The 15,698-nt window shown below is 47.7% G+C and overlaps 1 protein-coding gene across 3 annotated transcripts in view; it reads right to left on the bottom strand.

Annotated features, from left to right (window-relative positions):
* Window positions 1-15,698, bottom strand: part of LOC118218076 (adenosine kinase-like) — a 149,680-nt gene that overhangs the window by 73,952 nt on the left and 60,030 nt on the right. For 2 of the 3 annotated variants that reach the window (XM_035400469.1, XM_035400472.1), the window contains exons 5-7: window positions 13,199-13,371; window positions 7,256-7,294; window positions 5,143-5,251 (exon numbers count right to left, since the gene is read on the bottom strand). In XM_035400469.1, coding sequence (XP_035256360.1) covers window positions 5,143-5,251; window positions 7,256-7,294; window positions 13,199-13,371 — 321 coding nt within the window. The remainder of the gene's footprint in view (window positions 1-5,142; window positions 5,252-7,255; window positions 7,295-13,198; window positions 13,372-15,698) is intronic. The other variant, XM_035400470.1, reaches the window with a different exon arrangement.

The raw sequence follows: 15,698 nt of genomic DNA, 5'->3' as shown, positions 1-15,698 counted from the left end.
AAAGGAGAACGCCGTCCTCATATTTCAGAACAACGCGGCAGGTTTACGTCCGTTCGACGGCGAGGTAAAAAAAAAAAACAAAAAAAAAAACAAACAAGCCGCAAAACTCGCGGAGCCAGACGGGACTCGTGAGCAAGCACGCTAGCAGCCGCCGCGACACGCAGGGCTCCGCGGACGACCAGCGCGGAATTTTAATTTGTTTACGAGCCGCCCCGCGCGGCGCGCAGAAGACTCCGCGGAAGGCTGGCGAGAGGAGGGCGAGCTCCCGCGTGAGCCTCGCACGCGCCGCGGGAAGCGCGTCGCGGCGGCGCGCGTTCAGACACGCGGGGAGGACGCGCGGCGTGTTTTTAGACACGCGGAGAGGACGCGCGGCGTGTTTTTTAGACACGCAGAGAGAGCACATGCCGTGTTTTTAGACACACGGAGAGGAAGCGCGGCATGTTTTTTAGACACGCAGAGAGAGCGCATGCCGTGTTTTCAGACACGCAGGGAGGGAGACGCGTGGCGTGTGTCTCTGCGCGCACGCATGGATGGCCATGTGTGGCGTGTTCGTGCACGCGTGGGGAGGCTTGCGTGTGCACACGTGTCGAGGGAATGCTCTATGGCATCCCATTAAGACACGTCACACGTGTCGCTCCCGCCAGCTAACGGCTCGATGAGACCCATAAACACCTCGGGCTTAGCAAACCGCCGCCTACCTCCACATAGCCCAAGTATGAAACTAGGAACAGAAAGTGCCAAATAAATCACCTGCTACACCATGAAACATTATGCCTCCAATTATGAAATTACTAAATGGTAGCAGGAAATTTCAGGTTATCGCATTGAAACAGGGTTTAAACAAGTATTTTCAGCCAACAGATTCTTTATTTTTTTTTTAACATGAAAGCTGAATGTGGGTGAAAAAGATGGCAGTTTCTTCAAACAGCCTCAGAGAAAATGAACGTATAACTTCAGAAAGCAGGTAGGCTGGCAGGTCAGAGAACAGAGAAGCTGTTATTTAAGATGCTGGTAGGGATTGCTCAAACCTATTTTAAGGACAACTGCTTTGACCAATATGAGAAAGCCAAACCAAATCAGTTACGCAGAAATTCTAAATAAAATGCAATGCATTTCCAAATGTCCTATTTGTAAGTGTTCCCAAGAATGAAGTTTGTCAGGTGAACAGGGAAGGGTTCAATTTAACCGTAACCAGCCGACGGTCTCAGACAGAGCCTCATTGGCCCGCTATGTGCACATGCACTGCATGACGTGACACAACGTGGGTGGCAACATGATGCCACGCCCGGATACGGCACTTCAAGGTCAGCACGAGTCCAGGCAGGAGGCCCTGGGGGGGGGAGGGGGGGGGGGTGCTCACGGGTGCAGTCTTCTGCCGCTGTTGCCAGGATATATGGCAATTTGGCGCACTAGCCCAACATTACCGTGAATGTGGGTGGGGCTTACAGCAAGCCTGCTCGCCCAACGTTAGCGTGAATGTGGGCGGGGCTTACATCTCACTACATCTCTCACTTGCTCCACGTCCCCCTCGCTTTCCTTCGCTCTTCTACTCTCTTCTCCCCCTCGTTCCTCCTTTCTTCCTTTGTCACTTACACTCCTTCGGTCTCTCCCCTGCTCCCTTGATTTTTTTTTCCCTCTAGCTGTCTCTCTGCGGCTTAGTCACATCATCTATTCCAGAAAAGCTCTCATGCAGATTATAAATAATACAAGCTGGAAATGAAATGTGTGAACACCATATAATCAACCTGATTTCTTTAAATATTTACATATTTATGTGACATTTGGCCCTCATTCTAGTTCTGCAATGGGAGATTTGTGGCATGCATGTGTTATGGCAGTAGCTCCCAACATTACCATGAATTTGGGCAGGGTCAGTACCCCCCAAAATTAGGGTAAATGTGGGTGGGGTCAGTAGCCCCCAACATTAGCATGAATGTTGGCAGGGTCAGTAGACCCCAAAATTAGCGTTAATGTGGGCATGGTCAGTAGCTTGCGATGGTAGCATGACTGTGGGCGGGGCTTAACAGGCTGAGCAGAGCACAGATGCCAGGGAGCAAAGCTTGGTCCTGATCAGCCATGTGGAACAAGTGCAAACACGCCAAAGGCAAGGAAAAGGCTGGAATATCTTTAACGTTATTAATTTGAGCGGTTTTTACTGTTATTATAATTAGCATTGCTGTATTATTAATGAAACGTTAATAAATCTTTGACATTCTCCATCTTCTCTCTCTACTGACTGTTTACAGATTTTTTCTCTCTCCCTCTCTCCCTCTCCTTCACTGATTCTCTCTCCCCCTCTCCCTCACCCCCTCATCCTCCCGCTCCTCTGATTCTCTCCCCCTCTCCCTCCCCCCCTCTCCCTTTTCCGTTTCTCTCCGTCTCTCCCCCCACCCCCCCCCCTCCCTCAGTGTGACTCATCTCACACATTCCCATGTAAGGACATCTTCTCTCCGGTATCAGATCTGTTTTGGGTTGAGTCAGAGACCCTGTGGTTGCCAGAGCCCAGAAAGACTGTGGCACAATCGGCTAATTTAAAGTGGCATAATGGAGGAAGCGTCTGCCAGGGGGGGATCAGATTACAGGGCCGAACTCCAGCGCTGCGGACCGGAAAAACAGGGCGGCTCGATGCTGCAGAGCGCATGCGAGCGTGCGTGCGTGCGTGCGTGCGTGCGTGCGTCCAGCACGATTCGCTCTCTCCATCTCCGAGGAAGGTTGGGTGGGTTAACTGGGCCAGCACGCACAAGCACACACACGTATACACACATACACACACGTACACACACAAAAACGCACCCCTTACAATTAGAGTCAGTCATCTTTGCTACATTTTTAAACCCGTATCCTTCCCCATAAAACCCATTTTGAGACGAGCCGAGGCTATTTTAAATGGCTGCGCTGCATCTGTGTTTTATGTCATTTTTTATGCATCCTCTTCTCTTTTTTTCCCTCCCTCTTTTGTCATTTTTTTTCTCTCCGCTCCTCTTGTTACTGCTCAATGTGTGATCATTTGCCTCAGGACCCCCATTCCCTAGCAACAGACTGCCGCCGCACATTTGGCAGAAGTTCAGCAGTTCTCTTTGTGAGAAACGGCGCCGCCGTCTGCCTGTTCCTCCACCGCCGCCACTGACACCACAACCACAACCGCAAACGCCACAACCGTCGCCAACGACACAACCGCCACCACCACAACCGCTGCCACAACCATCACCAACGACACAACCGCCACCACCACCACCGCCACCACCACCACCACCACAACCATCACCACCACCACAACCGCTGCCACAACCATCACCAACGACACAACCGCCACCACCACCACCGCCGCGACAACCACAACCGCAACCACTACCACAACCGCCACCGTAACCGTAACCGCCACCACCGCAGGTTCCAGGGCGAGCTGCATGGCCTCACAGCGGGCTCTAATGAGCCGCTCTTTCAGCCAATCACAGCGCTCAGCAGCTGCCACCTCAGGCCAGGTTAGCGCACTAATGTAACGCTTTAAATTAGTAAACGAATAAATAAACGAATAAATAAATAAATAAATAAATAAATGCGCGAAGATGAGCGGCGCGTCTCTAGGCACAGCGGCGGCTGCATTCCGAACGTCCGGTCAGACGAGAGCCGGGCTGGCGCCGGAATGGTCCGGTGAAAAATACTGGGACCGGCAAAATACTCATCATTGATTCCTACAAACCGGAACACATCCAGGACTACAGACAGGACTCGCTGCTGGACACAGGAAGCAGAGCTGGAGCACAGAGAGCAGCCAGACTGCCCAGAACAAGCCTCGTCCAGGCCAGGAAACGCTGCTCAAACTCACATCACATCTCATTTTTTATTCACTTATTTATTCGCACCGGGCCTCTTCCTGGGGACGGATTGGTCGTTTTGCTTTCGATGAGCCTTAATAGCCAAACACAAGCTCTCCGACCGCCAGATTAAAATCTGGACCCAATTTACAGACCGATGAGGAAAAAAAACGCAACGTTTACGTGCCAGCACACGGCCGTGTCTCACTGTCAGATCCACAACGCAGACTTCGCGGGCTCGATGAACGAGTCGTGGACACAACGCTTCGAACACACGCTCGAAAGAAAACGCTGAACACGTTACGCTCGTACAGATCGAACCAGGGACGCGCGCCCGATCTCCAGGAGAGGAAACGGATGCTCTCTGCTGGACGCCGGTGTATTTGTGGACTCGAGGGAGGTTGGTGGTGGGAGCGGGGGGTGGGGGGGTTTGTGTTAGGCACGTGGGGTGGGGGATTTGGGGGGGGGGGGGGTTGTTGCGGTGGGGGGGAACATGTGAAACCCTTGAAGAGCAAGCTGGAGGCCGGCGCAGAACACATTGGAGCCGCGGCCTAACAGCTGAGATGATAACCGCATTTTCAATGAACCCGGCCGGCTGGGTAATCGATTTCCACGCACCCAGCTGCCGACGTGTGTCTCGAGAGCCGGAAGCTTCCGCTGCAGGTAGGAGGGACGGAGGCTGAGCCCATTACACGTGTTTGTCGTGCCGGACGCCTCCCGCCTGTGCCGAGAGGCGGTGTTTTTTTCCCCGAGCTTCTCGGGCCCAAAATAAATTTTAAAAAAACAAGCTCGCCCAGCCGGGAGCCAACTGTCCCCTACCTCACACCGAAACGCCATGGCGATATCGTTTCACAGTCTGGGGCGATTCGGCGAGGGCCAGGCTGCTCAAACGCTCACTCCTCCTCTCCCTCGGCTCTCCTTCATCCAGGCCATTATCAAGAGCCCACCTGGGGCTCTCTGAAACGCCGTTTGGTTTCAGAAGGCCTGTTTATCTACTGTGTGCTCGGAGTGTCCGATTTAACTTTTAATATACTGAACTGAATTTACACAGAAACAAAAAAATCTAAGGATGGTTTAAAAATTTGAACATTTCAAAATCAAGTTGTTATTTCATACCAATTGTTTCTGCTGCGTGCAGTTGCATCTGAAACAGGCCAATGACAGACAGGTCAGTGACAGACGGACCAATGACTGACGGGCCCAAAGACAGACCAGCCAATGACAGATGGGCTAAAAGCAGATGGGCCAATGGCAGATGGGCCAGTGGCAGAAGAGCCAATGACAGAGGGCCAATGACAGACAGGCCAATGACGGGCGAGCTACTTACTGCAATGTAATAGACTTTGGCTTTTTCCACCAGCTTCCAGTTCCCTTCCAGGTCCAGGTGCTTGTCCTTCTTGTAGCAGTTGGCTGCGGCCAGGTTAGCCACCAGGGACCTGCAATAACAGGCACACCCTGTTCAATACTTTTAAAAATGCATTATTATTTTTTAACAACTTCTTTTCCATCAACACCATGCTGAAGTGAGCACACTATTCAGCTTCACACTAAGCGCTTCCCACAGAGCCAGTGGCTGTTCCACACACTGCAGGTATGCAGTCGTACAGGAGAGCCAGTGACAATTTCACACCCAGCAGTCCACACAGTACTACAGGAGAGTCACACACAGCCCTGCGGCTAAGACGAGCGTAGAGGTGACAGCTGTTACCTGTGAGTATCCGCCCGGTAACTATAACATGATAATGAAGTGGTAAACCAAGGACGCCTGGCCCACTGATTCACAATTCTGTGGCTATCTCCCTGACAGTACAGGGTTTTCTATGGCTACTCTAAACACACTGATCTATGTGTATCTACTGCTCTTTAAATATCACAACAAAGTCAAATTCATTCATACGAAGGCTGCTTTGGAAAACAGTTGCTATTTTTCCACTCTGCCAGTAATAAAATTGTAACATTTTTTTTGTGTGAAGGACAGATTTTAGACAGTTTTCATTTATAACAGAAAAAAATGCTTGAACAGAGCAGTGGCACGTACAGTATGTACAGGCCCTCACTAAAGGCCATCCTGTTTATCGTTAAACTCCGTTGCAGTTGCCATGTCAACAAAAACAACCACTTGCGCTCCGAAGGGCAGCGCTCTCGCTCGGCGCTAGCCGCACCTCTCCTCAGAAGGACGCGGTGAAATGTCTGCCAGCCGGCAAGATAACGCCTCGCAGCCACGGCAACAAGAACGGCATGAACGTGGTTTCTGCTTCACCTGAATACCTGTGTGGTTAGTTAAGTGCACGTTGCCCTAGCAGCGTGACGATTCACTGCCTTCCCCACAATGCATTCATCAGTCCCCACAATGCACTGCACACACCGCTCATTGATCAGTACCCACAATGCACTGCACACACCACTCATTGATCAGTACCCACAATGCACTGCACACACCACTCATTGATCAGTGCCCACAATCCACTGCACACACCACTCATTGATCAGTACCCACAATTCCCTGCACACACCCCTCATTGATCAGTACCCACAATAAACCACGCACATACCTCATAGATCAGTACCCACAATGCACTGAGCAAACCTGTCATCCATCCATCCATTATTTATACTTAACCTGGGCAGGGTCGGGGGGGGTGGGGGGGGGGGGGGGGGTGGGGGTGGAACCTATCCCAGCGTGTATTGGGCAAGAGGCAGGAACAAACCCTGGACAGGCCGCCAATCTATCGCAGGGCACAAACTCCATTCACACACACACTCATACCTATGGGCAATTTAGAGTCTCCAATGAACCTACCTGTATGTCTTTGGACTGTGGGAGGAAACTGGAGCAGCTGGAGGAAACTCATACTGACAGGGGGAGAACATGCAAACTCCACACAGAAAGGCCCAGGCACAGGACCTACTTGCTGTGAGGCGACAGTGCTACCCACTGCTCAAATACTTGTTAAACTCTTATAACACACAGGTGAAATTGGTCAAAACAGACATTTTCATGACTTGCATTTCTAAAATGCAGGTGTCTGACAGCAGGCCCAGCCTCGGATTAGTGTAGCGAATCACCGTATGTTAGATTACAGCAGAATAGCGGAGTGTTTATCAGACCTGCGCAGAGAGCTTCTGAGGGGCGGGTGCTCAAAGTGAGAAAAGGGCACGCCAACCTAGAGAAACTGCTATACGCCACCCCGATTACTGTACAAAATATATTTTACCAAAATGAATGTAAAATTAATGACAGCAACAATTTTGTGTGTGTATATATATATATATTTATATATGTATATATAGAATTAACTTTTTTTTCTCAGATTCAGGCGAGGTTGGCAGCCCAGTTCACACTCTTCACACTTGCCTCATACACTATTCGCACACCCCTTGCACACTCCCAGAGAGATGAGCTCCAAACAGGGGTCAGCTGAGCAGCCACCGCTGCCTACCTGTCAGTTCTATGGAAGTCTAGAACAGGTCTTCCAGACCTGCGAACAGCACACACCGAAACATGCGTTAGAAATGCCTGGCATCAGCACAACCGCAAACACCCCGTTAAAGCATTCAGCCAGAAGGCTCAGACTGAAAGCAGGAAAACTTACCATCAGTTTACCATTTACTGTTTTTATTGGGAACGCAACTTTACAGTGTTTATACTATTTATATACTATTTTGGATTTGTGGTATCACTTTCACTGCTGTTTTGTTTTTTAAAAGTTTTTTTTTAGTTTCTTCTCTAATACACAAATAAGAGAATGTCCCATATATGCCAGAATATTTTAAAACAGTGATAATTACAAAAGGATAATCCTGCCACCAGCCCCTAGTGAATTTTTAAGGATATCCCTGCACACTGAGTGACTTTGTTAATGTCTTATTTTTAACCTACTTCATATACAATTAAAAAACTACACAAAAAAACCCCCAAACAAATCTCTTAAAAATCTGCAGACCAGACAGTTGTACACCTGTGTGAGAAATCTGAGCTTCAGCTCAGAGCTGCACACCTGTGTAAGATACCTCAGCTTCAGCTCAGAGCCACACACCTGTGTGAGATCTCAGCTTCAGCTCAGAGCCACACACCTGTGTGAGATCTGAGCTTCAGCTCAGAGCCACACACCTGTGTGAGATCTCAGCTTCAGCTCAGAGCCACACACCTGTGTGAGATCTGAGCTTCAGCTCAGAGCTGGAGCTGCACACTCGTACAGTGTGGGATCTCTCAGGTGTCCCGTTCCCAGGTGTGAATCACTTCGGGGCTCCGAGCCCATGTCCCGCTGGAGAGGAAGCAGAGGGCTGACGGCGTGGGTCACAGGCAGCAGATGGAGTGGGGAGGGGGTGGGGGGGAGGGGTCAGTGAGGTGGTACTGATCCTCAGACTGCTGGTTAATGAGCAGGGGGAGGGGGTGGGGGTTTGTGACTCCACCCACCCATGTGTCAGCAGGGAATCACGCAGAGGATGTGTGTGTGTGTGTGTGTGTGTGAGCACGAGTGCGTGTATGTGTATGTGTGTGTGTACATGTACGCACAAGTGTGTGTATGTGTGTGTGTGTGTGTACGTATACAGCTCCACAGCATAACTCTTTGAAAAATGAACTCTGAAATATGGATGACTCAGTGAAAGTGGCTGCAAAGTATCCTGGCCATCAAAGACAGATCCATATCCATACAGATCCATATTTGTATTCAAGTCGTACAGAACCAAGTAGTTATTCAGTTACTTTAATTAGTGCCGCTCAATCACAGCCTGTTGCCTCAACACAAGCAGTATGTTCCAGACATTTCTTATGACCTGTTGTAGCTGATGGGTGAAATAATGTTATTTTGTTTTCTGCATGTATTATGTGTCTCAAAAATGTTCTTTTTGAACCACCACATGCACCAAAAACCTGACAAAACACAAACCTTATAACCTTTACATCCCCTTTACTAGTTACAGTGTTCATGCGCTTGTGTTTAAATATGTTAAACATTTCAATTCTATGCCCGAATGGCTATGTTCTGTTTTCCAGGCTAACGTACGTTTTAATAAGGGGCAGGTTTGAAGACATTTACTCCCTCTTTAAGTAGGTCAGAACAATTGGAAACCCCTGGCACAGAACACAAGTTTAAGGAAAGCCAGACTGCAGTCTTCAAATTCATCCAGGATGCTTGCTTGCTCTCACTGCAAAAACCTCCAAGCCCAGAGGCTTATGCGATCCGTTCAGTGAAGCTAAATCAAAATCCACACCAAATGCTTCCTGATAGGAGGGAGGTCTAAGGCGACTGACCCACAACCCATATATGTAACCCTCTCTGTACTGTGATCCCATCTCTATCTGTGACCCTCTCTGTACTGTGATCCCATCTCTATCTGTAACCCTCTCTGTACTGTGATCCCATCTCTATCTGTAACCCTCTCTGTACTGTGATCCCATCTCTATCTGTAACCCACTCTGTACTGTGATCCTATCTCTATCTGTAACCCTCTCTGTACTGTGATCCCATCTCTATCTGTAACCCTCTCTGTACTGTGATCCCATCTCCATCTGTTATCCTCTCTGTACTGTGATCCCATCTCTATCTGTAGCCCTCTCTGTACTGTGATCCCATCTCCATCTGTTACCCTCTCTGTACTGTGATCCCATCTCTATCTGTAACCCTCTCTGTACTGTGATCCCATCTCTATCTGTAACCCTCTCTGTACTGTGAACCCATCTCCATCTGTTACCCTCTCTGTACTGTGATCCCATCTCTATCTGTTACCCTCTCTGTACTGTGATCCCATCTCTATCTGTAACCCTCTCTGCACTGTGATCCTATCTCTATCTGTAACCCTCTCTGTACTGTGATCCCATCTCCATCTGTAACCCTCTCTGTACTGTGATCCCATCTCTATCTGTAACCCTCTCTGTACTGTGATCCCATCTCTATCTGTAACCTTCTCTGTACTGTGATCCCATCTCTATCTGTTACCCTCTCTGTACTGTGATGCCATCTCTATCTGTAACCCTCTCTGTACTGTGATCCCATCTCTATCTGTAACCCTCTCTGTACTGTGATCCCATCTCTATCTGTAACCCTCTCTGTACTGTGAGCCCATCTCTATCTGTAACCCTATCTGCACTGTGAGCCCATCTCTATCTGTAACCCTCTCTGTACTGTGATCCCATCTCTATCTGTTACCCTCTCTGTACTGCGATCCCATCTCTCTCTGTAACCCTATCTGCACTGTGAGCCCATCTCTATCTGTAACCCTCTCTGTACTGTGATCCCATCTCTATCTGTGACCCTCTTTGTACTGTGATCCCATCTCTATCAGTAACCCTCTCTGTACTGTGAACCCATCTCTATCTGTAACCCTCTCTGTACTGTGATCCCATCTCTATCAGTAACCCTCTCTGTACTGTGATCCCATCTCTATCAGTAACCCTCTCTGTTTTCCCCATCTGTAAGTGAAAAGAATACGAGTAGGGCAGACTGTCTCCTCTCCTTCCAATAAATGTATGATTGAAAAAAAACATGGGGGTGCAGGAGTCCTTTTTTCTTGGAAGTGTGCCCTGTTTTACATCTCCTACACGTTAAAATGGCGGAACATGTTGTGAAATTCGCAAAGCCAGACAAAATCAATTTCCCCAAAAAGTCTTTGTCTCAAATACCCAACCCAGTCTATAAGCAGCAAAGAGTGTGCAGAGGCAGCATCTGTACACAGCTGTACACGAGCAGCTACAAAGAACCTAAAACACAGCTGAAATCGCTAACCGCAGGCTAGCAGCTCAAAGAACTGAAATGGAGGGGACTGCTGGGTGACGCATCCTGTTAAGGCACTGATCCAGCGCATGCACGGGCCTGGCGGTCTGGTGTTGAATACGGACCGTGCCAGTGCCGACTGACACAGGCAGCCCCGTCCGGGCGACACACGGTTGGCGCTGAGGTTGCCCAGGGAAGGAGGGGGGGGTTTCATTGGGCTCGGGTGATACCATGATAGCGCCCCCTGCTGGTTGGTCAGGCACCTGAACTTCCACCTGTCGAGCTGCATATCCCCTCCAGACTCATACCTGTGCAATCCCCACCTGTGAATTGCGGACATCACGTCCCTGGGAGGAGATCACACGCTTGTCAGAAATCTCCTGAATCCACAGCGGAGACTATATTTGCAGTTATATTATATATGGAAAGAGACACAGCTGTTGAGTTTTTTGAACGTAATGCAGCACTGATATATATATATATATATATATATAACTGGGCAGTCCAAATTAGGAGAAAAAGAGAAATAAAAGCAGCATAAAGAAAAGCGTTTTAAAATCTAACCCATGTCCCTTCATCTCTTTCATGCACAATATCTTTGAATTTTTAAACACAACTTCAAATGCTGATATCTGCTTTCTCCAGTCAAAATTTTTTGTTAATTTACCAAAAAGCATTCTGACTAGAAAATAGGTTCTTAAAAAGTCAAACTTTAAAAATGTAAAGAAGTTGCAGGTATTTGTCAGTCACAGAGCTTTTATAAATGCTAATGCTGAACACCAATAAATTCTAATAAAAAGAACACATTACATAAATGCCACTCAAACATAACAGAGTAAAAAGTGTTTACATTTACAGGGACCCTCATGCAATTTTACTGAAGTAATAAACACAACAATAAAACAAGACATGACTGCTTAACCCTGATACAGGAGGCACATTAAAACATGATTGAAGAAGAAATCATAAATTCATAAATTAAAAACTTGCTACTATGAGTCTGTAACTGAGCTCTGACACAAACTGCTCTACTGAGATCCAGAGTAAATGTTTTCCTTTGACTTACACAACTTAATAAACCGCAAAACATTCTAGCAAAATTATCACAAAATGTCATTATTATAAAATTAGCACAAATGCCACTCAAATATAATTGAGCAAAATGTGTTTACATGTGCAGGGCCCACTGGTTTACAGAGGGTACTTTTTATTACAAGTAAATAATGGCAAATATGGCAAACCAGTATGACAGATACCAATACCAACAGTAAAAGAAGGATTGGGTTCCAAATTGCGACTAGGGGGCATTATGTTATGCTGTTTGATACTAATGAAATTAGAATAAGATGTTCAGGCAGATATGCAGGAAGTCCTTGAATGCAGAAATTGCACACATAACAAGTTTATGTGTATATGACCCTCTGAATATGTACAGAAATTTGGAATAATTTTTTCGTGCAGAGAGTAGTCAATGTGTGGAATAGCCTGCCAGGTCACACAGGAGAGACAGAAACTCTGATTTTCAAGACCAGGCATGACACAGTGTTAGATACCATCTAGGCTGTAGGTAATCAGAGCACTAGGTAGAACTTAGTTAGGAAAATGGCGAGCATTGTCAGGCTGAATGGCCTATTCTCATCATTATGATGTTATGTTATGTTAATACAGCTCAACTGGCAGTTTCTTTCAGAGGTTCCAGGGTAAACAGATAAATTTACACAAACCTCATCTAGATTAAGTCCAGTGTCAGACTTAAACCATTAAAATCAGAGATAATAGCAGAGTCACTGATACTGGGGAAAAAAAACAACTTTTGGGGTGTCTCGTGGTGTAGCCTGTAGAGCACTGTGCACATGCTCAATGCTCACCGGTGATTTGAATCTGGCCGTGCGACCTTTGCCGCATATGCCTCCCTCTCTCTCTCACTTCCCCATTCTTCCTGTCTCTCTGCACTGGTCCTGTCCAATAAAGCTCTAAAATTATATCTATTTAAGAAGCACACTGTTCACAGTGCTAACACCCCACACCACACCTGTGGTGAAGCCACGCCCAGGACCTGTCCAGGTAATGGCTTTAGCATGCCTTGGGGGCGGAGACATGGGTGCACGCAGGGTACGGAAACAGTGAACCAGGACACTGAGGTGATGAACAGACAGAGCGTTCCTGGGTCAGGCGGTGGGGGGGGGGGGGGGGGTAAACCACACCCCAATGCAGCGTGTCACTGACAGCTTCCCCCAGGATCCTGTCGCCATGACGATACGTCAGGGACCCCGCCCTGGCCTAGTGCTGCGATCCCGTCTCTATCTGTCTATCTGACCCGTGCATAGCAGACAGGACGCCATTTTCTCCTCATTAGCCAGGAAACGCTTAAACTCTGCGCGAAACGCCTCAGGAGCCGCCCGTGTGATGCCGCTGCCTGAGGTCTCTCTCGCTACCCGCTGCTGGAGTGAGAAAGCCCTGGAGGTGCGCTCGAAAAATCAGCGTTTCCTGGGTAACCAGGTAAAAAAGTTTTTTTTTTAAAAACACACACCCGTGCTACAAAACGCGTAACAGCTGGGGCGGAGCACGCCACACCCACAGAGCTCCACCAGGGCAGAGAGCTGTCAGTTTTAAAGAATAAAAGGGGGGAGGGGTGGGGGGTGGGGGGGTTAGTGATAGCGCCCTGACCTGTTGTCGCCGGTGATGCAGGCGGCGCAGGTTCCGGTCGGCTCCTCGTCCTGCTCGTAGTACCGCGCGTCCACGTGCGCCTCCTCCGCCTTCTTCTTCAGGATCTCGCCAAACTTGTCCGTGCCGATGCAGCCGAAGAACGTCGCCACCCGGTGGGGCTCCTGGATCATCCACTGAACAGCAGGACAGACAGACAGACAGACAGACAGACAGACAAACAGACAGGCAGGCAGACAGACAGACAGACAGACAAACAGGCAGGCAGACAGACAGACGTTAAAGCTTGATATGACGTTATGATATGCACTTTTTTTGTACGTCGCTTTGGATAAAAGCGTCTGCCAAATGAATGTAATGTAATGTAAAGCCTCCACCCAAAAGCCTTGCCTTGTTTTATAACCCTAACAATTGGCTTGACCTGTATTTTGTGTATCAAAACTAAGTCTTTCCTTGGCCAGTTTAAGCTATGATGTCATTGGGATGTAAATCCTCTTCTTTTCATGATTTACAATGATGTGTGTATGTTTTCTTGGTGGATATTTCCCTTTTTTGATGAGCAACATTCTTTTCCTTGTTGATGTCAAACTACGTGTCGTTTATCAAATTTTTTTTTTTTTTTTTTAACTGTCAGATTTTTTTATTTTTTTACTAAATATCTTGACATAATTCAATATCAGGAAAGGAAGGGATAAATAAACTGCAAGCCTCAAGCACTCAAGCACACCCACAGGACTGTCCACTCTGGGATGAAACTCAACACACTGGCCTGGCTACTGTACAGCGTGGAACTGCATGGCCAGAACACACAGTTTGGAACCTGGAGCGAAAACACCATTAATCAGCTGAGGAGACAGCGTGCCCAGAAAAAATACATATTTATGTTTCAATACTACTCTCTCACACTACATTAACATTAACTGCAGTCTGAGTTTAGGCACAGAATTCACAGAATGAAGGGCAACCAACAGCTTCATAAATAAACCTTGCATGGCAGTTTCGTGAAAAATTAAGTGCTTTCTAAAAAGAAATATCCACTACCACTTATATTCCTATTGGAGCTTAAATGTATTTTGTCCACTGTCCAGAAAATGAGATGATGTACCAAAGGCCATTTAAAGGGAAAATAAACCAACAGTTTCAAATTGTGATTTATTTAACCTTCCACTGTTGGATGAGTAAACAGATTATATTACATATGTATGTTAAAATCATAATTGTGATTCTGTCTTATTTGGCTCATTCTGCATCTGAAACAAGCCTCTTTGACACCGCTATGTGTCATTACCATACTGAGTACATGGGGCGGTCCCCATGGATAGAGGACTGGCATGTTCACCAACTGCCACGTACATTTTTATTTGCCATATTACTATTGATGAACAGATCATATTTTTAAATAAAAAATTTGGTTCTAGGGTGAAGCTGCCCTTCGAGCGTAGCAAGAACTGAAAACACCTGCTGAGAACTCCTCAAACTCGGGTTGGACCGGGGGGGAAGATTTATGGGGGCGCGCGGATTGCCGTGTCTGCGGTTTTAGTGCAATCCTTGCATTTGTGCCTGACAGAACCCCCCCCCCCCCCCCCCCCGCGCCCGCCCCCGCCCTGCTGAAGGAGGAGCCGTTGCCGCTGCTCGCTTATCAGGGATGACCTGCATACGCGCGAAATTAATCACTCCGCACAGGAAGCTACCGTGGACGCAAGTATGGATTTCCGTTCCCAACGGCGACATTTTTCAACTCGGTGTCTTCCGCACAAAGAAACCTAATTCCTCAACAGAAAACAGAAAACAAACACAACCCTGAACCCTGTTCCCACCCATGAAAGGTCGCCTAGGGCGGTTCAGTCAGATCTGACTGCTAGCTTAACTCCCCCGCTACAGCTACACAAACCTGAAATTGATGTTTTCCAGAAAGAAGCCAAATCGAAACTCAACACCAACAGAAGCACTAGAACTGTCCGTCCAGATTTATTAGTTAATTACTGGTACTGTACATCCATCCAAATGTTCTTCCTGTGTTTTACAGCATTAATCACATCAGTCCTGGAAGAACGGCGAGGTTTCATGCCACATCAAAATGGAAGGAGCTACAATACGGTATCACTGACTAATTGAGCAAGAACCAGTCACTGGCCTGGATTCAATCAACATAAATGTGACACTTTTTCACAAACTCAGTTTCGCGAGTCTGTTTTAGTTAGCTGTCTAGTCTAGCTTTCAATTCAAAGTAAAAGCTAAGGAGAAATGTTGGTTGAATCATGAGCACAGTGGTTTTGCTGTGGAGAGCCAGGCGTTCTGATATGACAGGGCAGCAGCGTGTAGTTATAATGGGCAGGTAGCTTCTCTCTTTCTGCTTATTCCCCATCTCTCTACTCTCTCTCCTCCTTCCCTCTTTAGCTCTCTCTCCCTTTCTCTCTCAGGTCACCTCATTGGCTGCCCGTCAGGTCGAATTTGACTGCGCCCACAAACTCTCATGAGCCGAGAATCCAAGGTCACAGCTGCA

This window comes from Anguilla anguilla, chromosome 18 (genome assembly GCF_013347855.1).
Source record: "Anguilla anguilla isolate fAngAng1 chromosome 18, fAngAng1.pri, whole genome shotgun sequence".
Classification (NCBI taxonomy): Eukaryota; Metazoa; Chordata; class Actinopteri; order Anguilliformes; family Anguillidae; genus Anguilla; species Anguilla anguilla.
Note: the sequence above shows the minus strand (reverse complement) of the source record. Positions and strands in the feature narration are given on the sequence as shown.